Here is a 23,751-nt window from a genome sequence, read left to right on the forward strand (position 1 = left end):
AAAGATATTTGAAATTGTCTACAAAACTTAATGTTAGATAGGACTTGCGGAAAGTGGCGAATCGCATAAGCGAGCGAGAAGGTCAGTCAGAGTGGTTTAGGCGAATCAGTAACCCACGGTGTTGCGTTACTTGTTTACTGCCAGAGCAGCCGTTGCATTATTCAACAGCCGCCCATATTTATCAAGCTGATAGTCAAGGAGGGTGGCAACACGTACGAATAATACGTAAACGCGTAAGAAAAAGTAAACGATGGCTGGACCTTTACTAAGAATCGCTTCCTATGGATGACTTTTCTTTCCTCCCCGTTGCAATTGGCTAAAAGCATAGATATTACATTGTAAGAGAAAGCAAAATAAATGATGATTTTTCTCCGAGTCTTTTTGAATCATACATAGAATGTCATGTAATTAATAATAGAATTGGAAAGAAATATTAATTTTTCCATATTTTAAATCGATTTTCTCAAAGATAAAACAATTTTATTCGATTTTATTCAACCTTTCCAATTTGTGTCTTCACATAGAATTTTATTATCTCTTATTAAATTTTACAAAATGTTCTATATAAATACTGAAAATGCATTCTTTATTATTATTTTTTCGAAAGATAACTTGGAATCTTTCTTTACCGTAGATTTGCGATCCTCTCTCTCTCTTTCGTACCTCTTTCAATATTATATATTTATACATCTTGCAAGAATAAAACCATGATTTTTGCAGACGGGAGAAATTGTAATTAGCAAAAGGCGGAAGCATTTGCACGCAAGCATTTCTAGTAAAGGCGGAAAGCCATTAAGGAATATTCCCACGTGTAGAGCGCACTTAATGAGCGATATAATTTATTGTGTCTAGTCCTGGGTAGTAGTTAATAGGGTCTGCGACCTACGACCTATTAACCGGAGGTCGATTACGAGATATCGTTGGCAAACATCTATCATACGTTATGCAAGATAGGCCGCAGTGGAAAGCCAAATCTCATATTTTCCAAAATTGAGCAAAATTGTACAAGAATTTCAAAATTATTTGATCCAAATATCCCTACACACAAAATTTAGAAATAAATAAAAAATATTTAAAAAATAAATAAACATCATATGTGATATGTTAAATTTTCTATATTAAAATTTTATATATAAAAATTTAAAAAGAATCTTTTAGCTTATATATATATTAAATATCTAATAAAGTACAGAGAATTAAGTTCATATTTCCATTATTTTTTTCTCTCACTTGAATTTTTTATTATTTCATAACTTTATGTGTGTACATATGTACATTACTGTAATATTGTACATTACTGTAATATTTATTACTGTAGTTTTTAGAAGTCATGTTTTCAAATATTTATATAAGATGACACACATGATAAGTGTTTCGCTTTTTCTCAATTACAAGTATAAGAAATAAGAATACAAATTATAAAAGACACTATAACACCATGTAATCTTTATAAGTCATTTCTCTGCTAACTTATTTATATAACGAGAAAGAGAGAGAGAGAGAGAGAGAGAGAGAGAGAGAGAGAGAGAGAGAGAGAGGGAGAGAGATACATATATACTTATGAACAACCATTTATATTCTTAAACTTGAAAAGTTTAGGAACTTTATATTAAGTGTTCTTCTCTCATATTCGCGCTAATTTTTATCTCTTGTTATTTCTAATTACATTTATAAATCAACTGATTAATTCTTCTTATGTCAAACAAAATTTTTTTTACATATTTTTAAATGTACATAGTTACAATTAGCAGATCATACTTATTTAATTCTTGATTTAGTTGTATGAAAAAGCCGATACAATTCAAACCCAGGATTTTTCATATGCAAATTTTTTATTTCTTCTTTACATTTTTAAATATCTTTTTTAAACATAATATTAATTATTTTAAAATTATTATTATCTATTCTATCTGAAGAATACAAAAAGGAAAAAATTATTGCACTGAAATTAATATCATTATTTATCTATTATATAAACAAAAGCTAGAAGCTTCAGAAACTTTAAAATTTGATAAATTCAATATAACATATTAAAAGTTAAATTTTAATATTTTAGACATCTAAATTAATGTCATTTCTTGTAAAATAGCAGTTTATCTTTTTATACATTTTGCTTCATTTTGATATTTCCATACTATAAATATATTCCATACCATAAACCCTTTTGGATATACCAGGTAAAATATCATTCAATTCAACACACACTTGTTATGTTGCTTATTGTTAGAAATATGAAATGTATGCATCATTTCTGAAGAAATATATCATTTCTTCTTTTCGTAAATCCAATCTTCCAATATCCTCATAATTTCTTCGCGATTCTTGCAAAATTTTATTTTCACTATAATGCGTTGATTTAAAGGGAGGAAAGAGAGTGTTATTACGTAAAACTATAAATCTGTACTCCACACCTCTTGTCCCGACACACTGCACGCGTTATACCACCACTTCATTCGGTGACCTAGTCGAGCTGTTTAACTGGCTGTACAAGCTTGACGTCGCTTACCCCCGACATTCCATTCTTCGTTCTTTATATCGATATAGGCGTCGTGTCGCGTTTCATCCTGTCCTATTCCATAGGAAGGCCGATCATGTCGGTTATAGGGACAGCAAAAATATTGCACGGGGTAGATGGGGGTGGAAGGGAACCAACGGTACTTCCAGAGAGGAACTGAACATTTTTCTAGCTCCCTTCCAACCCCTCTTTCCACGTCGGCAAGCACGCCCATCCCGATGGCGGGGGGTATGCGCGCCTTGCAGAAGTTGGTGGGGAGTAGACGGAGGGTTGCGGTAGTGGTGGTGGCGGTCTCCGTGGCGAAGTCTGACCGATACGGCACCAGTACTACTGTCGCCACTATTACGAGCGCAGGCCATCACGGGACTCAATCATGGACATACTGGGTATGTCCTATTCAAAGCCAAGCTAACTACACTACTTAGCTGCCTATCGATCTCGTTCGTTCGATATGTTCCGATTGTCGAAATTGAGCCGCTCCCTCGGAATTTTGCGAAAAATGTTCCATCGCGACCGCGTGCTTTAAACGTGAGTGTTGGTGGGACTGGTTCCGACCTCTTTTAAATCGTGAAACTTCGTCTACATCAAAGGATTAAGGTATTATGGGTAGAAGGGAAATGCCAAAAATTATCCGAAATTGTGTTTCTCTTTTTCTCATTTATCTTTTCGCGCGCAAACGAACTTTTTTCGCCATATATGTGTTTATGTGTGTGTGTTTTTGTGTATGTGTGTATACACACATACATATATATATATATATATATATATATATATATATATATATGCAAAACATTGATTAAAATGCCTTTATATTAGTGATTAGTCTGTCTTGGTTCTTATAAATGTAATATGGCAACGGATGATGATAGTCAACCGCATGCGTTGTCGCATTATACAGTAAAAGACAGAATAGATTATTTGCTAATACAAGAACGTCATGTAACCTATGTGTGAGACATACATCTGCATTGAAGAATTATTTATCGCTGAAAAGAGAAAAGAAAGTATTTTATTAAGACTGTTTTTACAGTTTGTTAAAATTCCAACATTTTTTCGATACATATATAAATTTAAATACATAAAACAAAATTCGATAAATAAAATAAAATAAATCGATATTCGATAAATAAAATAATCTTGATACAAATTATTGATTAATGTCATTCATAGCATAGAATAGATAATAAATAATAATTTAAATAAAAATATATTTCAATCTTGTAAAATAAACAATATTGATATCTCTATGATGTAACAGATGCAACGTTATGTATGATAAGAAACATTCTGCGATTGTATTAAAATTAATAGTGGATACAAAATACCAGTTTGATAAAATACATACATGTGTATGAAGAATAAAGCTATGTTCTGCAAACTGCGGTTATTCATCCGCGTCAGTTGTTTATTGTTGTTTTCGTGAAAACATTGATATATTACTTTTGCTTTTTTTTATAAAAATGAATCGCAGTTTCAATCTAGTTTTTACAATTTTTCGATGAAAATGGATGTTAATTTTCTATGGAAGCTAAACAAAGAAAATAACAGAGAAAAAGATGTAAGGAGAAATTATACAGCATCTAATTTTGAAATTTCCTTACAAGATTAGACCCTCATATCTTTCTTTCATCTTTTTAATATAACAAATAAACTTTTGTCTTTAATTTAACACATACAATTCACATTTTATCTAACACATATAAATCGGTTAAAAAAGTGAAAAGAAGAAAAGGTTTAGTTATCTACATTTACAAGTGAGCTTTATTTTCTACTATATTGAAACAATTATTATCTCGAAAAAGTATTACACTCTTATATCCGTGCATTGAACAAAATACGAGTTTGACAGCTCTATTTAAAATTCTGACAAATATTTTTTTATTAATTATATCTTATCAGATTTTATCAAATTTTATCAATAATACATTTTCTTTTTAGAAATGAAGAAAGAGAATTTCTGGAAAAAGTTTAATTTAGAAATTAATATTTATCCACATCACTTAATTATGATTGATATCCTGATATAATAAAATCACTTAATATCTTTATATTCATTATATGAAAGAACATCTTTATTAATAAAACAAGCTTTCGCATCATCTCTATTGCAATTACAATTTGATTATCGATGGTGGAGATTGAAATTCCGCTGTATAACTCAATTTGTAGTGAAAATCTTGAGTGTCGAGATCGTTTTCGAGATAATTCTCTTCTAGACACCGGAAGAATAATTGAATTTCACATCATCGACTTAGGAGCCTATCCGCTTCTAAATAAGCTCGATCTCTCAAACTCACCCCTTAATGAGTACAAGCTGCCCTTGCATCTTTTCTTTGTAACGATCGTTACTCGACCTACTTTTATTTTTTGCGATCTCCAAATTAAAAAAAAACGATAAATTTAGGGAAAATAAAAAAATGATGCGAATAATATATAGAATTTAAATAATCTCTGTGAAACTGATTAATGTTTGATAATTTATTTGTATTTTTCTGTGATTCAAATTTCCAATTATTTTATTATTTATTTCCGACAAAAATAAATTAGAGATTAGTACACGACTTTATTTATTTGCAATTATCAATGATATAATAAAAATAAAATATAATAAAAATAAAATAAAAAATTAATAATAAAGAATAAACAAAAGAGAGAGAGAGAGAGAGAGAGAGAGAGAGAGAGAGATTTTGATAACAAAAATTAATATTTAACAATAAAAACTAAAAAACATCAACATATTATAATATGTTAAAATCGATTAATATAAAGGTTTAGATTTGTATCTAACTTTTTTTGTTTTATTGATGCTACAGATTATTTATGTTAATAATGTATTATGCAAATAACGTTTTTGTAAAAAAACAACAGAAACAGCGATCATAATCTTATTTGGTACTTTACATTGCGGCGTTTTCCATCTGCAAAAATTATTTAACATTGAACGCAACCGCGTTATCATTTTTGCTTTCTATCTCAAACAGAAACTTTTCTATTCTACTTTCGTGTTCTTGGCTTGTTTGCGGGCGATAAAGTCCTGCTGAGAGAAGTAGAAGGAAAAACAGAAAGAAAAGAGAGACAGAATCCGTTGTGAATTTATATTTTTGAACTCTCGAAGGAGTCGTTTAAAGATGATGTGGCTCTATTATTGTAGATATAGCTTAGCGACTATATCATGATCAAGTACATTTTTAAGATAATAAGAAAAAATTTGTTAGTTATTTACGTATAATATTTTTGTAAAGTTCAATTTGATAAAATAATTTTAATTTTACAGCAAAAATATATTCTTTTATTAATTTTCTCATATCTCTATTCGATTCTTTCGATACAAAAGTTTCTATTACTATTAAGAGAAATTTGATTTCACATTATTATTATGATTAAAATAAATATCATTAACGCATTAGTCTGTATATAAATTTAGTTGTTCAAAGATAGTGTTTCAAAGTTTCAAATTTCATATAATTTAATGCGTTATTTAAAAAACCAGAATTTTTTCACGTATATTTCTGGTTTATTTTTTCATATGGAATTATCTGTTTCCTGCTCTCTCCGTTTTTTATTGCTTCTTCTTTTTGTATTAATTGCAGTTATTGGCATTTGATGGAATGTTTTAAAAATTTTATAAAACTAATGTATAATATATTAAAAGAAGAAAAAAAGAAGAAAGCATACAAATAAACTTTCATATTTGCATATTTGTGTATCAGGAGGATACAAATAATATTTTTTTAAAGAAATATGTCTTTCTAAATAATTTGTTAAAATTTTTTCGAGATGTTTGATCAATTTTGCGATTCCGAGTAACTGTATAATAAATAATGTATTTTGTACAGAATAACTTGTTATTTTTTCGAACTTTTAACTAAGGCGAGAGTATGCGCGTACACGTGTGCATACTCTATATAAAACTAAAAAGAAAAATCGATCGTATAAGCGAATCAATATACTACTAGCAGCCGTAAATAACACGTTGACAAAACAGTCTGACATCTTCCTCTTTTTCTCGAAAGGAATAATACATGTACATGTTTGCAATGTTCACGTTGTGAATTATTGCGTTTCTAGAAATCAAAAAAGTCATCTCCTCTTCTGTTTCTTCTCTCTTAACTATATAGTCGACAAAAAAGGTGTTGTTATATCTCATAACTGTTTCACCCTTTTGTTTACAGAGCTGAACTCGATTCGTCAAATAAATAAAGATACATGTAATCAATTAATATGCATTAAATACACATATTATCAATTTTAAAAATCAGTGTTTAAGAAAAACATGTATACTATTTAAAAAGTATACTTTCTGAAATTGTTCAATTTTCAGTTAAAATATCTTTTATATCCTTAATAGTTTTAGCAATATTGGCGTGAATTTATTAAAATATAACAGCATGTATATAAAATTTGTCGACACATATTTATTAATATTATGAAATAATATTATTATTTAAAATATTACGATATTTCTAAACCAGGTATTGAAAAGATTTATATCAAGAGTTACTCAAGATTGTTGAAAGATATTTTCCATGAAAATATTACACATGGCTACGATACGCATTAGTTCTAAATGAAATACAATTTTGCGCGATGTAACGTGCAAAATTGCTGAACGAGTGTTCTCCGTTCTTTTCTCTTTTCGCTTATTCGACAGAACAGTTCTTACATACTCAGCAATTTGCTGTGGTGTGATGGGCCACCTATATTACAATACCAACAACGAGCTACAACGCAAAACAGCCACGTATACAAATATCTGTGCATGCAATCGTATCTGGTTTGATAATACTAGTAAAAGAGAAAGAAAGAGAGAAAATTTGTTCCTTCGTAAAAAAAAATATATTTAAATATAAATATAAATCATTCGTCTCGATAAATTATTTATTTCAAAGTAGAATTTATACATTTATTCTGGGATGAAGTTTCTGTTGCTAAAAACAGCAATGCTTTCTGTAAACGCTATGCTTTTAGAATAGATAATTTCTTCTTTTTTAACTAAAATTCCTGATGTTTTTTTTTGTTTTTCGAAATTTAAAAAATTTTTATCTCCTACAAATTAGCTAAATTTATCTCAATTAATAAAAATTTATCGTAATTTATCGTAATCTTTTGAAAGGAGTAAATTTGTAATATTATTTCTTAATTAGAATCAATATATCATATTTAATGATTTAATAAAACGAGTCCAATGATTTAAATTCAAGAAAAACATTAAAGGGGGATTGCTTCGAAAATCTATTGTAAATATCATTGTTTGCGTGTCTTTTCTCTGAAAAACAATCTCTGAAATAATTCAAGTCAAGGATTCTTGACTGGAAGAAACATAATCTAATATTACGTATTCTGTACTATTTTTAGCCTCGTCTCAGTGATAATTATATATCGCAAAAAAAAAAGAATTTACGCATTTATAAAAGCTGACAAAATTTTCATGTATAAAATACTTACTAAAATACTGCTCTTTTACTTTTTTCGTTAGATATTTATTGGTGAATTTTACAAATCATTTTTGTTATGATAAAATCGTCCGTTTATTAAATAAATCATTTTGTACAATTTACCACAATATTTTTTACTTTTATGTCTTGTGAGTCAAGACAAAGGTTAAGTACTATGCGATAACTGCACAAAAGCTGGTTATTCTATTGAAATTCTCTTCTCCTTTTGCCTCTCGAGACAATCACAATCGGTTCACAAAGCATAGATATCGTAGCTTGAAGCAGGTTGTCGTGCGACTCGACAATTTCGCGAAGTAACTTCAAACGTGCGATGTGAGCTTGCTGCGATTTAACCGCGAGAGAAATTACGGGCAGAAATTACCTCTCCATTGTACAACCTAAAATGAGCTCGAATCAATGCACGCTACTAAACTATTAATAGAAATAATCAATAGAATTATTTCGAGTATGGGATATTAAGTTATGTAATAAAAGCTTAATATAAAAAAATAAAAATTAAAATTAAAATAATTGTTAAACAAGATATGAATACAATAACAATATTTTCCTGGATAATCTTAGAAGATCAGTAAGTGAATTAGAGATGCATTTTAATATTTATTTTAAATTATTATTAATCTAAACAGAACAGATATTATTTTCATATAAATGTGATATTTTGATAATGAAATTATCTAGATTCCATTTTGATTTATATTGATCTGTTTTTAATTTCTTTCTATTATATTTTTAAAGCTATATATATATATATATATATATATATATATATTCAATATGATTATTATATTAATTTGGAAAAAAACTTATATAATGTTCCTTATTCACTTAATATATAATTCATATTAAATGAATAAGAAAAATTGAGTTGAAATTTTATAATATTGAGTATTTATATTGTGTTTACAATATTTATCAAAGTTCGTTTAAATGAAAATTCTTTGTTTTTTTTTTCATAATCATTTGAACGTGTTCCATTTAAATGTGTATGACAATAATCATTAATCTTAACACACGCGATAAATCTCTCACTAAGCGGAGAAATGCCACGTCAATATCGTAGCAAAAATCTTCTACGTCGATAAATTACGAGGAAAAAATTTTGATAAAGGAAAAGTTTAAGTCCCAGTAGCGAGGTTGGAATTTCACGAGAGGAGGAAAAGAGCGAAAGAAAGAAAGAGAGAGGAAAAAGAGGATACAGCAGAGACAGAGAGTGGTAGAAGACAGTTAGAGAGAAAGAGAAAGAGAAAGAATCTCTTTGGGTGAAATTGGGAAGATTTACATACCGCAAGACCGGAACAATCAACTTCTAACACCCTCGAGAACCCTCGTGACACTTCCACCACGAAGGAGAAGCACTGATACGATTATCTTAGTCCATACCGGAAATGAACAACTAAGTATCAACTCGAAAACCGATTTTCGAGAACTTTTATTTATGACCCACTTGCCAAATTATAGGGGATGAAAAAAACTAATCTTATTTTAAAGTTTCAGTAATTAAAAAGAGAGAGAAAGAGAATGAGAGCAAGAGAGAGAAAGAGAGAGAGAGAGACAGAGGGGGAGTTATGACTTGTAAATTAATATTGAAATGACTAGTATTAACTTAAAATAAAGAATCTCTATTTGGCCTTAATTTTATTATATAATTAAAACATTAATTTATTAATAATCTGGAAAAATTTCATATATATTAATTCTCGTATCATGTTTGCAGATCTTTAAATCAAAATATTAAGATTATATTGTACTATCTAATTTAATTAAAATTATATAATAATAATTTGCGACACACTTGATGATTGAATGAAATTGTAACAACATGTTAAATGATCGATAATCACAATCGAACTCAATTGTATTGGTTGAAGCAAATTCTGGCGATGCAGTCAATTACATCAGAGTAGCTTAATCAAGACTACTTGATCTAAGCTCCTGGTAATCAGATGCTAGTTATGTTTACAAGTAGCATTACTAGCATAACTGGCTTATCAGTAGAACGCACAAATGTGTTAATGAATAAAAGTATACAAGATTATATATTCAATTTATATTTATATAATATAAAATTATTGACACAACTAATTGTATTCATATCATCGCTATTGTAAATATCATAACTAATGATATAGTTATGCAAATTATAACTAAATATATTATTATTAACATTTTTTACATTTACATTATTTTACATTTTTATTATATCAAACATTGTATCGTTAAAATAAATCGGTAAAAAACAAGAGAAAGATTATTCATATATTTTTTATTTAATAAAAAAGATTAATTGTGATCGTTTTTTAAAACAAATTTCCATCCAAATAACTGCAGACGATAAACTTCAAAAAAAAAAATTTGTATATTATTCTTCGTAAAATTGAAATTTCGCTGTTTTTGTTTTGCACATTTGTTTTTATAATTTTTTAAAATAACATATTTTTATGTTCTTGAAAAACTAAAAATATAAAAATAGAAATGGATAAATGTAAACATTTGGAAGTATTATTTAGATACAATTATTAAAGACACTATTTTTCAAGAGAAAAAATGTTAAAAAAATGTTTAATTGCATTCTTATTTAATAAAACACACGTGTGTGTGTGTGTATGTATATGTATGTATGTGTGTGTGAATTGAATTGATAAAAAGACATAAAAGTGTTTCATAATCTTACACACGCATAAACACATTTTATAAAAAGCTGTTTTATGGAAATAAAACGCATAAAACAGTGGCCTATTTTATCACTATATATCTTCCAGTATTCTACAATTAAAATATATTGAAAAATTTTGAGTAGTACGTATTTCTCTTTCTCCTTCCCTCTTAAAACGGCAACTTTTCACGCTTGAAAATCTCGAGAGGGACAAATATGAATTTGCGCCAATATAATCGTGTGAATGGGCACGGATCCGGATTCAGACAGATTTGCATGCAAATCGGATCCCGCGAAAGGTAAAATCTGGAACCGGTCTTTTTTTGAGACTGCGGCCGATTTCGCGAATTATTTCGACGCACTGGGATTGATACTGTTCTATTCTCTTTTTGTCACAATGTGCAATCTCGACAGAGAATGGGAGAATCGAGAAGGACGGAGTAGCGTTGTAGAGATTGATCCGCCGGGCAAATTGTCCAAACGTTTTTGCGTTCATGCATAAAACATGACACCCATTGTTGAATGATAATGCAAATAGATATCGGATTCGGCATATGAAGAATTAATAGCGTTTTAAAATGTGTATTCCATATTTTACTCGCGATTCAATTATTTTGAAATTTCTCAAGAAACAAATAATGTGCAATCATTGCCGAAAATATTCTGTTTTCGACCAAATATTAAAATTATATTTAATACATCAGATTAAAGAGGATTACGAGAAAAAATTTGTTTGCAATTTGTGTTTCAATTTTTAAACAACATGTTCCAATATTTAAAGTTTTTAAAATGTATAGCATGCAATTGTTATGTGATCGGAAAAATATATAGACAGACATTTCTCTATAAACTTTGATAAAAATATTAAACCTATATAAAAAGAGTACCAGAGAGAATTGCAATAGTTTGCCTGGAACATGTATTACTTGCACGCTAGGCTAAACATCCTTGAGCTAATGATATATGAAGGAGAGAGATGCTATCGCGTAACATACTACAAAACTGCATCTGTACCAAACCTGTACGAAGCGCCTGCACGAAGTATGTCGGCAAATGAAAATACTTACATGCAATTGTGAATGCATGCACCACGTTATCGAAATATTATGCATCTATGTCAAGGAAAGTATTTTTTTCAACATTTAAAGTCAAAAGATAATCGATATTTTATCATCATAGGTCACTTTGTTAATTTAACTGAAAATTTTAAGAAAAACGATGAAACATCATTCATTATGTTGCATGTAAATTATATGTACATCAAAACTCATAAGAATATTTTTGTATATATATATATGTGTGTGTGTGTGTGTGTGTGTGTGTGTGTGTGTGTATATATGAATATTTGTTCCGCACTTCATATAAATTATTCTGAAATTTTATAAAATATATTTTATAAATGTATGAAACACATTTCACATTAAATTTCCCCGACGCAGTATTGATCTAATATAAATAAGCTCGAGGTAACTTTATAGCATGGTAAATAAAGACGATCAATGAGTTCATAATTATCATCATAATTATTACATCATGAACCAAAAATGTAAATAGGAGAACACGAGTAAACATTATAATTTTATCAATGTAAAGTAAACATAATATTTTTCTTCGAGATAATTTCATCAAATTTAGCTCTATTGCGATTTATGCAAATTTAGAAAGCTTTTTGACTTTAAAAATAATTATAGAAACATCAAGTTTTAAAATGTCAATTGTACTATAATAATAATAATGTTTATATCTATCGTATTAGATTGTTTTATCTTACATAAGTGATAATTTTTATGAAAATAAATGTAGAAAGGTATAATCGCTAGTCGAATAATCAAAGGATTATTGAAAAAATTATATTCGACCAAACTAGCCAGAAATTTCCTTTATTTAATACGACGTTTCGACCATATGATTGTGATCCTTATCAAGTATATACGATGAAATATAATAATCAGGAGGCAAACATAGCACTTGTAAAAACCTTCACGAGTCACAAATGAAAAACGTTATATAATTAAATTCAAAAAACGAGAGAGACAGATGCGTCCATGTAAGACTTCGTCGAAAAACTAAACGTTTTAGTTTTTCGACGAAGTCTTACATGGACGCATCTGTCTCTCTCGTTTTTTGAATTTAATTATATAACGTTTTTCATTTGTGACTCGTGATGGTTTTTACAAGTGCTATGTTTGCCTCCTGATTATTATATTTCATCGTATATACTTGATAAGGACCACAACCATATGGTCAAAACGTCGTATTAAATAAAGGAAATTTCTGGTTAGTTTGGTCGAATATAATTTTTTCAATAATCCTTTTATGAAAATGTTTACAGTTTTGTTACGACAAAAATAATAAGTACGTACATATCATTTATCAAGACTAATTCTTGCGCAATAAACTACGACTACGTGTTAAACATGATAATTTAGAAAAATAGTTATTCAATTACATTGAATTTCTAACCCTTACACTGGTTTTTAGATTTTATAATAATTTTATAATTATAACATTTCTTTTACTTTATATTATATTTAAATAATAATCACATTTGGATGATATGTATTTATATAATACATGTATATTTCTTTATGATGTTGAAAAAAATAAAATTTAACTTTGCGCACACAATAGCGGTAATCGAAAATTAATTCCAATCGTAGAATAAAAATTCTGACAAATTCAGTTTTCATTGTATTATCGTTGTTATGATCAACCGTATACGTGGGATACTTTGTATAGAATTTCGTGCTCGCTATCCTCTCATCGAGAGAAATATTTGTATGCAAACGGATAATCCATCCGTTTCAGATGGTTGTCCAATTTTTTTTTTTTTTAACTCAACCGAGTGATGAAACAGCCAATACATTTGTAGTCCAATGAGAAATGCGGGCGAGGTGACTATATCTATACGACAATTCGTTTGAAATCTCGCAGTAAACTCGTTTCCTCAACATCTGCACGGTGGTGATTGGACGGCGGATTGTTCGATGAAACGGCGTTAGTATCCAACTCGGTGGGCGAATGAAATGAAGCGGGTTAGGAGGGTGGAAAAGTAAAGGGCTGAGCCTTTCTCTTTCACGGCTTGTCCGCGCCGAAATGAAGCGATTTTGTTCTTATAAAGGTCAATTAAAATGCAGATTCTATCAGTCGCTTCGAATAAAGACACACTTGGCATGCATCGCGATTGAAGCGCGCGCGATATAAAGTTACGTCTCTTCAAAAAAAAAAATCAAATTTTAACGCAAAATTGAGATGTCGAGAAAAAAATAAAAGGCACAAACGACAGCATAATCTTCTCCGACCTGCTTTCTCAACATTGCAATTGGGAGATATGTATTAAGAGATATTTGATACAGCAAATGAATAAAATTTATCATAATATATAATGAATAAATGTTTGACAGATACACAGTAAAAAATAAAATGTTAATTTTAACATTTTTCACATGTCCCAGAAAGTCCACTCTAAATTTTAAGTTAAAATAACTCATTCGTCGTATGTTACTTATTGACAAACTAAAAATGTTAAATAATTGACACAATACTTACATTTATTTTTGTGACTTTAAGTGTAATATAAAAATAACATACGAATTAATTAAAAATTACATAAAAATATAGTTACAATAACGTATAAGAATTGTTGTAGGACATTAACATATAATAGTAATTATTTTAACTTAAATTATTTGTAATAAAAACATTTGATTTGAATAAATTTGATTATTCTGTATGTCAAAGTTCAAGATTATTTGAAGATTTACTTTAACTTTTCTTAGAATGTTAGACTGACTTTAAAATGATTATGTTCAAAATACTCAAAATAATATTCTATTTCTAGAGACATATACAAAGTGTTAAGTTATGAAGTTGACATAAAAATGTAACACATGAAAATGTTATAAAAATAATAACGTTTTAAAAATAATAACGTAATAATAATGTAAGTTGTATGTTAATTTTACATTGAAATACTAATTACACAAGAAGGTAACACAAGAAAATTTTATATGGACGTACATTTTTACTGTGTATAATGAAAAATATTTTATTATTTGGTAAATAAAATTCGATAAAATAATATTCGAATAAAATAAGAAGCTACATTTCTGATTCGGATCTGTACGATGTCGCATCTTATCGCAATTGCTCGATATTTCCTACGGATATTCCGCATAACGCGATGCATTTGTTTATCGCTCACAAGCGACATTTTAATTTCCCGGTCATTTGTAATAGAAGTCGTTACGAATTTGTGCTGCGAGATGCAGATTCAATTAAATACCAATGACGATGCCGAGCAGAGCAGCGAATGTTCGTGACACTGGGCCGCAGGTGTTTCCAACGACCAGTCTCCGTGTTCGGAAATGGTATTTACTACTAGCGATTGGTTGGAAAATTCACTCGGACGCGCGTTACATGGAACGCGTTTCGTACAATCGCCATCGTACTTCTATTATTGATTATTTCGACCTTCCTTTAGATAGAAGGAATCGCTACTATTCTTGATAATGCATATTTACACATCTTTCTCAATTAATGTACGTTTTCGTACGTTAACTGAAAAAAAGATTGCAAACATTATGTTTGGATTTATATGAAATATGTATGTCGGAGACAGATTGCTTCTTTTATGTTTAATTTTTCTTTTAAACCATATAAATAAAAGGCAACTTATTCTGCTAGCAAGCTGCTATTTGCTAGAGCTCAATGATGAAAAAAAGCTTCAGTTTTGAAGTGGCATAGAAATATTTTATTTCAATGCAACGCGTAATTTATAAATTTTATTTCATTCGTATTTATGTAATATGTTGTATATAAAAATTTACAAAGAGATTTTTCTCAATGTTATTTTGAATTTTTAAAACACATATACATACACACACAATAATTTCCCCGTTATATCATTTTATAAACATACGAATAATAATTGCTATAATAGTCGTTGTTTACAGCCCTTTAATATGACACTTAGAACTAAGATGCCAGACTTGGAGATACACGCAGAAATATCGACACACTTGTTATTTCCCACGAGAAGTACGGCTCGCGCATGGATAATTGTACCATGTTGTCGTACCATTAATCTTTGTAGGATTACGGTTTGGAATACATATATACGTAGTCTAGCTATCAAGTTTCTAGATGAAACTACACTCAAAAAAATGATCTTGCAACTATAGCAAAAATTTTCTAGGTGCGAAAAATTAACTGAGGCAGATAAACGATTAGCAAATGTTGTAATATCGTATATATGTTGCACGTAATCAATCTAAATGACAGAGACAGAATTTATATTTGAACTGTTTGTGAAATTTAGAAAGAAAGTTTTTCTGTGGCGTCTATCCATGTTATGATCAATCATACTTGATATAAATTTTGGCTGTGGTATACAGAAAATACTAGCAACAAGAGACAAATTAATATATAATCCTGATACTTAATATAGTTTGTATAACGCATCTAATCTGTCTATCTCTTTTTGACAATTGCGCAACATTATCGCCGCTAGGTGGCGAAAGGTAAAAAGCCTAACCCGAAAGTAGAATCCATCTAAGACATCATATAAAGCCGCGGCACAGGTCTCGCGAGTCACGGCTTATCGATCAAATAGCGCATTAGCTCGAAGACTGTTATAGGCGCATCTCTTCCATTTTTTACGAGAGGAGCCCTAGAGCTCCAAAAATTAACTGCAGACGGTTAATTTTTTTATAGTGAATTCTCATATATGTATCGTAGAAGACAGAATAAATATCCATGCAGAAATGAATATCAAATGCGGGCAATGGAATAAAAATAAGTTAGCTATAATATCTAAAGTACATTGACATATTATATCGCTGCTGCAGTTATAATGAGCAGCTATATTTTTTACAAAAATTATTCTTGCTGCAGTATTGAAACTCATATTTATCCAATGCAATGATTAATATCTAACAATAGCATTTAAATTTTCTAGCAGATATTGCTAGAATGTTACTGCTATAAATTCTAGCTGTGACAAACGATATTCTATCAGATACAAAAAATAGCGATAAATTTTGGTTGCGACATCTAGAAATCTATCTACATTAGCAAAACATTTTTTTGAGTGTATTTATTCAAATATAAGCACGTTTAAATTAATATTATCTCTTCAAAATGTGATTCTTCTTTATTCATAGGCTTATTCCAGTTATATTTTTATTATTAAAAGAGCATTTTCTTGGAATTCACTATTTGAATTGCAATTCTTTTCAACTTAATAAATGCTTATGACTTGGAAAGCCATATAATCGAGATGTAAGATATTAAGTATATATTTTGTCGCATTTCCAATATTGTCATATACAAAGAATAAAATATGTATGTTTATGATTATAGATCCTAGATGTTTCATGTTAAAATCCCTAAAGTTTGTTAAATTGATGGGACGCAATGAGATATTAAGAAAAAGACTGAAATTCGTAAACATTTTTTTTCTGTTCATTGTAATAAAACAGTCTGTACATTACCTCTGGCTAGCGACGTCATGAAATTCTCCGGATAACCACCGGAGAATTTCATTTTGTCAAATAAAACTTGTCCGTGGACAGTTTTGCCGGACACAGGAGTGAGTAGAGAAAAACCGCAGGAATTCCGTTATTAATCTTTTTCAGAGACACGGAACGTGTTTTACGTGCAATTTTCAGATATGCTGAGTATTTTCGCCAGCTTAGCAAAATTCTAAAAATATCCAAATTTAACACCTATTTTTCTATTCGTAACGTTTTCTTCCTTACTTTGTAAGTTAAACATTTAAAAACATTATGAATTTTATGAAACAAAAAATATTTTTAAACAAGGATATTGATTTTCTATCGTATACAACAACTTGCGTTTAAAAGCTGATAGCAGTCTCAAAAAGTACTGCTGCGAAATCGACCGTAGACGTTTACGAATTCATAATGTTTCCTTTGGATAATATTTTCGTTTGACTTTAGAATTTATTCTCTTGAAAAACTTGAACGGATAAACTTTGTTTTCAAGACTCTCTCTGCTAAGTCGAGACTTTGTTTTCGAAGCTTCTGTGCTAAACGCAGAACTTTTTTTTATCTTTAAACTCACTTTTTGATGTGATTAGATTTGCCCCGGAAATGTAACTTGCTCATAGATACAAGACTCTTCTCAAAAAGCTTCTCGAAATTTCAAGAGCGATCTGGTTACCTTCTTAATTATAATCGTCTCATTAAAATTGAAATATTAACCATTGATCGAATACTAATTGCCAATCCGCTTTCTAGAGAACGAAATTAGTACAAATCCTTTAGAGACTTATAACGTGCATTATATATTTCTAACGTAATTTTTATATTTTTAAATTTTAAATATGTGCTATTTAATTAGCTGCATTATTTAATTTTACTTATATTTTTAATTTCTTTTCTCCTCTATTTTTTATTCTTTACTTAAATATAAAATATGTTAAAATATAATATTTTTTAATAAATGTTTTATATCAAAACAGATTATGTAAAATAGAATAAAATGAAAGCCTTTATTAATTAGAGAGCCTTTAAAAGAGAGAGAAGCTTTTTCTAACGAGACAAAGCATGTAATTTTTTTTGGGACTTTCATTAAATGTAAATTCAAATTTATTGTGCAGCTTGTATATATATATGTGCACGTGTAAAATGTACTATACCTTATTATAAATCAATAATTACTTTATAATTAATTTATATTATTCGATCAATACTGTCGGTAATCTATTGTTTGTCGCCATTATGCTATTATTTATACTGTGACTAATTATTTTATTTGTGTATTTCATTTAATATTGCCTACTATGGATTTATTTATTTATTCGCCACTTCAAAGTCCAAGTTTTAATTTTGGGATGAATAGAGAACGAAGAAAAGCAGAAAGATAGATCGGACTTCAAAGTACCTTTGCAACTCGCGGAAAATAGCGCAAATATGAGTGAGCACTGAGACAAAGAGGAGAGAAGGCGAAAAAGATAAATTAATGCCGGAATAGAGAAGTAGTATTAATTTCTCAAAGTGCGGAGATTTTGTCGCATTATTCTCTGCATCTTCCATCGATTCTTCCGAAATCTTATACTTTCTTCTGTCTAATGTTTGTGATCATAATCAGTTTCATCAGTCGAAATAGATCGAATGAATTTTTATTAAATTCTAAACATTTATATGAAAAGTAAAAATTCTCGATTCTTGAGAAATTATACATTTGTTTAAAATACATATTTTTGCAAAAACATGTGTTTCTTTCTGTTAATAAGTTCGAAATGCGACAAAATACTTAATCAATCTTTCATCTCTTCAGTGTATTTTATATATATTTTGTTCTGGCAATACATATAAATAAATATGTACAAATTATTTATTTAATAAAATGTTTCTTATGTAGTCTATAGTGAATATAATAATTAAAGTTTACACAAATTTTGACGAACTATTTAAGATTTTAGAAATTTTAAGACATATGATCAAGTTATTGATTAGTCATCTGAGGATTTCGAAAAATCCGCTCCATTGTAATAATATAATTTGATACATCTTCAAGAAAGATTTTTATATATAAAAATAAATGCTTTTTTTCTTTATTTTATAGGAGCAGTAGGCGGCGAAGGCGGTGACGAGGATGACAAGGAGAAGGAAGAAGAAGCCGAGAGAGAAAGGCAGGAAGCTATTAGAGAGGCCGAGGAGCGAAGAAAGGAGAAACATCGTAAAATGGAAGAAGAACGGGAGAAGATGCGACAAGAGATCAGAGACAAGGTTAACAATGATAACTATATTATGGTATTATCGCTTAAGGTGCAGTTTTTTTAATCGCTCTACAAAAGAGTGTGATTAAGTATAATTTTTATAAACTTATGTTTGACTAGAAATGTATTTTTTTTATTTGTCATACTAATTTATTAATAGATATATAAAGAGATGAATTTTTTATAATTATCAAATTTTATAATTCTCAAATCAATTCTTGAAGTACAAACAAAGCTAAAAAACATATGTTTATATATATATATATATATATATATATATATATATATTTCATATTTTGTTTATTTTTGTATTATCTGAGATAAATTTATAATTGCTCTATTTAATTAATGGCTCTTATAGCTACGTGTAAAATTCGTTCTTTTCAATCGAAAAAGCTATTGTAGAAATGTCATAATTTTGCATTTTTCGTTTTGTTTAAGATAAATTTATCCATAAATGTTTTTGCTAATAGTATATACGAAAGATGACTCAGGAAACATAGTGATAAATCATTTCACATTTCCTGACTCGTTCTATATGTACATATATATATCTTTTATAAATAATGTGTGTAATTTACATACGTTTTACGAGATGGTTTCCAAAATTATATATCGGATATTGCTTGTAATTTGGACATAATTAATTTTGCCATTAGTTGGCATTGTTTGACACTTCTTTATCTTCTTATTAATTACAAGTTTTATTACAAATTTTATTCGTATTTTATAAATATTAGAATGCAAATCTAAATATTGCCATGTATTTTTCCGCGTATGCCATAAGAGTCCTCGATTTCATCTGGGTCATGTCAGCCTCGTTGACTCTGTCCTGACAGGACAATACATCAGGATTGATAATGGCGCGATCCAGCGAGCGTTTTACATCTCCCTCTCTTTCTCTGTCTCTCATTCTCTCTTTTAGTCTCTTTCCTCTATTTCCTCTTTTCATCCACATGTTTGTTTCCCGCAAAACTAGTGAATGCGTTGGAAGTTTTTGCGAAATACCATTGGCGTACATTGTTCTATCCCATCTCTCTCTCTCTGATCAATGCCTCGACAGATTTTATTTTCTAAGTGATTCATCCCGATTGTTTTGTCCTCCAGAAGAATGTCAAGTGGAATAACTGATCTCGGATCAGCTCTAATAAAAATTAAAAAATTAAAAATAATTCCTCGTAATTTAATAATTTTATATTAATATTAGATAAAAGTAAATTATTTTCTCTCTTACTACACATATAGCTGCATTTCTATTTATAATGAAATCCCAAAAATTATTGCAACATAGAAAGTTGATAATTAATATAATTAACATAATTAACATAATTAACATAATTAATAGAATTAACATTATTCTTTACTGATATTTGTCTAACCAAGTTGGTGACGTTGAACTTTGCGTGACGGTTATTGGAGTGGAAATGCGATTATCTCACACGTAAACAGGAAATGATATCGTTGAAGGTACTAAACGCGTAATTCGAGGTTGTCGGATATAGTTTAACGATTTGTATGCGTGCACGCGTGTATGTATATGTATATATATGTGGGCCATACTGACCGCATTGCTGCAGTTGTAATTCTACATGCGGAAATGGTCGCCGAGTGGTCAAATGTTGTAACTATTATCGCAGCATTATAACGAACTGAATATAGAGGATCTTGGATTAACTAGATCACTAAATTGACAATTGTGTATGCTTCAACGAAATTAAAATTAACGATTCAAGAATTGGAATACCAAATCTCTGTTTTTCCTATTCTTTCTGTCTCTCTCTCTCTCTCTCTCTCTCTCTCTCTCTCTCTCTCTCTCTCTCTCTCTCTCCCTCTTCTTTTTCTCCTCTTTTTCTAAAATGAGATATCACAAAACATCAAAATCTAAAAACACTGCAAAATGTGTAAAAAGAATTTAAAGATTTAGAGAGATAAAAACATTTAAATCGATAGTATTTCGGGATTTAAAATTCGATTCATGAAATTTATTGCTTATAGTTTGAGCAAATTTTAGAGAAGCCATTAAATTGCAAAATAGTACTCGTAAAAAGTTCAACTGAAAGTTAAACAAATGTAATAACGAAGAAATCGAGTTTCAGCAGCTTTTTATTCCATGAAATTCGAATAAGAAACGACGGTATTTCTCCGATTTTTCATCTTCCTGCGGTTTCATACGTAAAGCAAGAAGATTTCGACAGAATATAATTAACACTAATGGTTGCTTCATCATAAGCGGAAGAACTATCTTCAAATCCTTCTTTTCCTCGTCAGTGGAAACGTGATTCTTCGAAAACGAGCGGAAAAATTGAGACGCGAGAGCCGTGATCTCTCGTGAGAATAGAGCATACACTATGTCTGCGTAGTAGTGGAAGAGGCTTTCGCATGGTAATCGCATTGGGTCCAGATCAAATCCGATTTCCTATCTCGACTAATGAACGAAGTGGGACTTTGTTATAGAAAAGTCCCTGTGCAATTTAAAAATATTCTTTGTTACTTTATTTAGAAACTAATCTTGAGAATTCGTTGTAGAAAGAGTAATAGCAATTGCTACGTGCACCATATATATATATATATATATATATATATATATATATATATACATATATATCTTTCTAATTATTTTATTTTATTTTATTATACATATATTGTGTATTACATATATATGTACATAGCATTTTATATATAATATTATATTAGTGTAAATATTATATTATATAACAAAGCTGCGTACCACTACAAATTAAATCCGATTAAGATTCAGAGCGCATTTATATCCGTGATGTGCAATTGCTATATATTTCCATCGACATCAAAATCCCACAAACTGATAAATAATCAGTTTGTACAATAGAATTTTTGAAAAACAAAATTGTTCTCAAATAATTAGCTTGCATAAACAAATTTTGAAAAAACACATTAAAAGAAATATTGACTACGTCTTTTTACATTATATTAAAAAAAAATAATTAAAATATATAATTATATAATATAAATTATATATTATATATTATATATTATATAATTTAAAAAAATAATTAAAATATTTAAAAAATCTATATAAATATCTAATATAAATACAATATCTAGTAAACATATCAATATCCCCACAAAAAAATCTCAATAGAAAAAGAACCCAAGATAATATAAAATAAGGAAATCAAAAAAGATTATATGACTGATCGTGAATTGAGCAAAATTACGATTCTATGCAATATACATATATGTATGTCGTAATTGAGAAAAATTGCCTTAAAAATTAGTTAATGTGAAATAAATAAAAGAAAAAGAAGAAAAGAGAGATTTTTAGAAAATACATCTAAAATTTCACCTATCGACTTAATATCGCTCGTGTTTCGCTACTCGAAGAAAATATTACCCGGTATTACATCTGACACTTTATTTCCGCCTCCTCTGCCGTTTTTCAATCATTCTGTTCTTGGTCTTTGGTGGTATATTGACGAAAAATTGCTGTAGAAACGACATTATTGCACATTGTCGTGAATTCTCCTCCCGATATCATCGTTCTTGTCGCAATAGTATTGTACTCTGTTATGTATATACTTTATCGCATCGTTATATTCTCGTTATATTCTCTTTCTATCCTACTCTTTCTACTCTACAGCTTCTTTTTCATTCTTTAATCTTTCGATAATACTATAGTAATAATTCATATAAAGTCTAATAATTATAAGAATTAACATTAATGTTGATAATGACAATATGAATAACATTAGCGTTAATTGCCATATCGTAATTAACATCTAGATGATTGATTTCTATTAAATACCTTAGTAAATGATCTTCGAGGGAAAAAGCATGAAACGAGACAACCGGAGGTGAGAAGAAAAAGAGACGACGAGGAAGCGAAATAGGAAGAGAGAAGATTGAACTTAACTGGGGTCAAATTGACTCTAGTAGGGAGTCCCTGCATTCAATATGGCGACTTCCTAATAGAGTCAGGCTGACTCCTTTTAAGACGTTCACCAGATGAGGAACTGTCTCGCGGAAGTACTTAAGAGCGTGCGCTTTAAATGAAGTTAAGGCCACTCAATTTACAAAGCGTTAGTTAATTTAATGATACTGAGATGAAAGTGTCGCGAATGATACGCATCTACAGGTTTATGGAAAACAGCACAGCAATGGACGCGGAGGTATATCGCATATGATGAGACTGATTGAATCTATCATGTGATACAAATTATAATTTTATATTAAAGATAAAAATCTTGAAATTTATACCATTTATTTAACCAAAAAAGTATTTTTTCGTATCTTTTATCAAATAAGTAATTTAATAATTAATTTTATATATATTTGCAAATAAAAAACTTAATTATTAAAACAGATGCTGAAGAAAAAAGTCAATCATAATGCGATATATATA

At 29.2% G+C, this 23,751-nt stretch overlaps 1 protein-coding gene across 2 annotated transcripts in view; it reads left to right on the plus strand.

Annotated features, from left to right (window-relative positions):
• The window catches only part of LOC105254085 (complexin), a 117,278-nt gene that overhangs the window by 88,708 nt on the left and 4,819 nt on the right, over positions 1–23,751 (plus strand). Inside the window, exons 1-2 of one of the 2 annotated variants that reach the window (XM_011262577.3) lie at positions 2,791–2,901; positions 19,217–19,380. In XM_011262577.3, coding sequence (XP_011260879.1) covers positions 2,889–2,901; positions 19,217–19,380 — 177 coding nt within the window. In that variant the 5' untranslated portion in view covers positions 2,791–2,888. Of the gene's footprint in view, positions 1–2,790; positions 2,902–19,216; positions 19,381–23,751 lie in introns of those variants that run through there. The other variant, XM_011262576.3, reaches the window with a different exon arrangement.

The sequence above is a fragment of the Camponotus floridanus genome, unplaced genomic scaffold, assembly GCF_003227725.1.
Source record: "Camponotus floridanus strain SB8 unplaced genomic scaffold, Cflo_v7.5 scaffold1, whole genome shotgun sequence".
NCBI lineage: Eukaryota > Metazoa > Arthropoda > Insecta > Hymenoptera > Formicidae > Camponotus > Camponotus floridanus.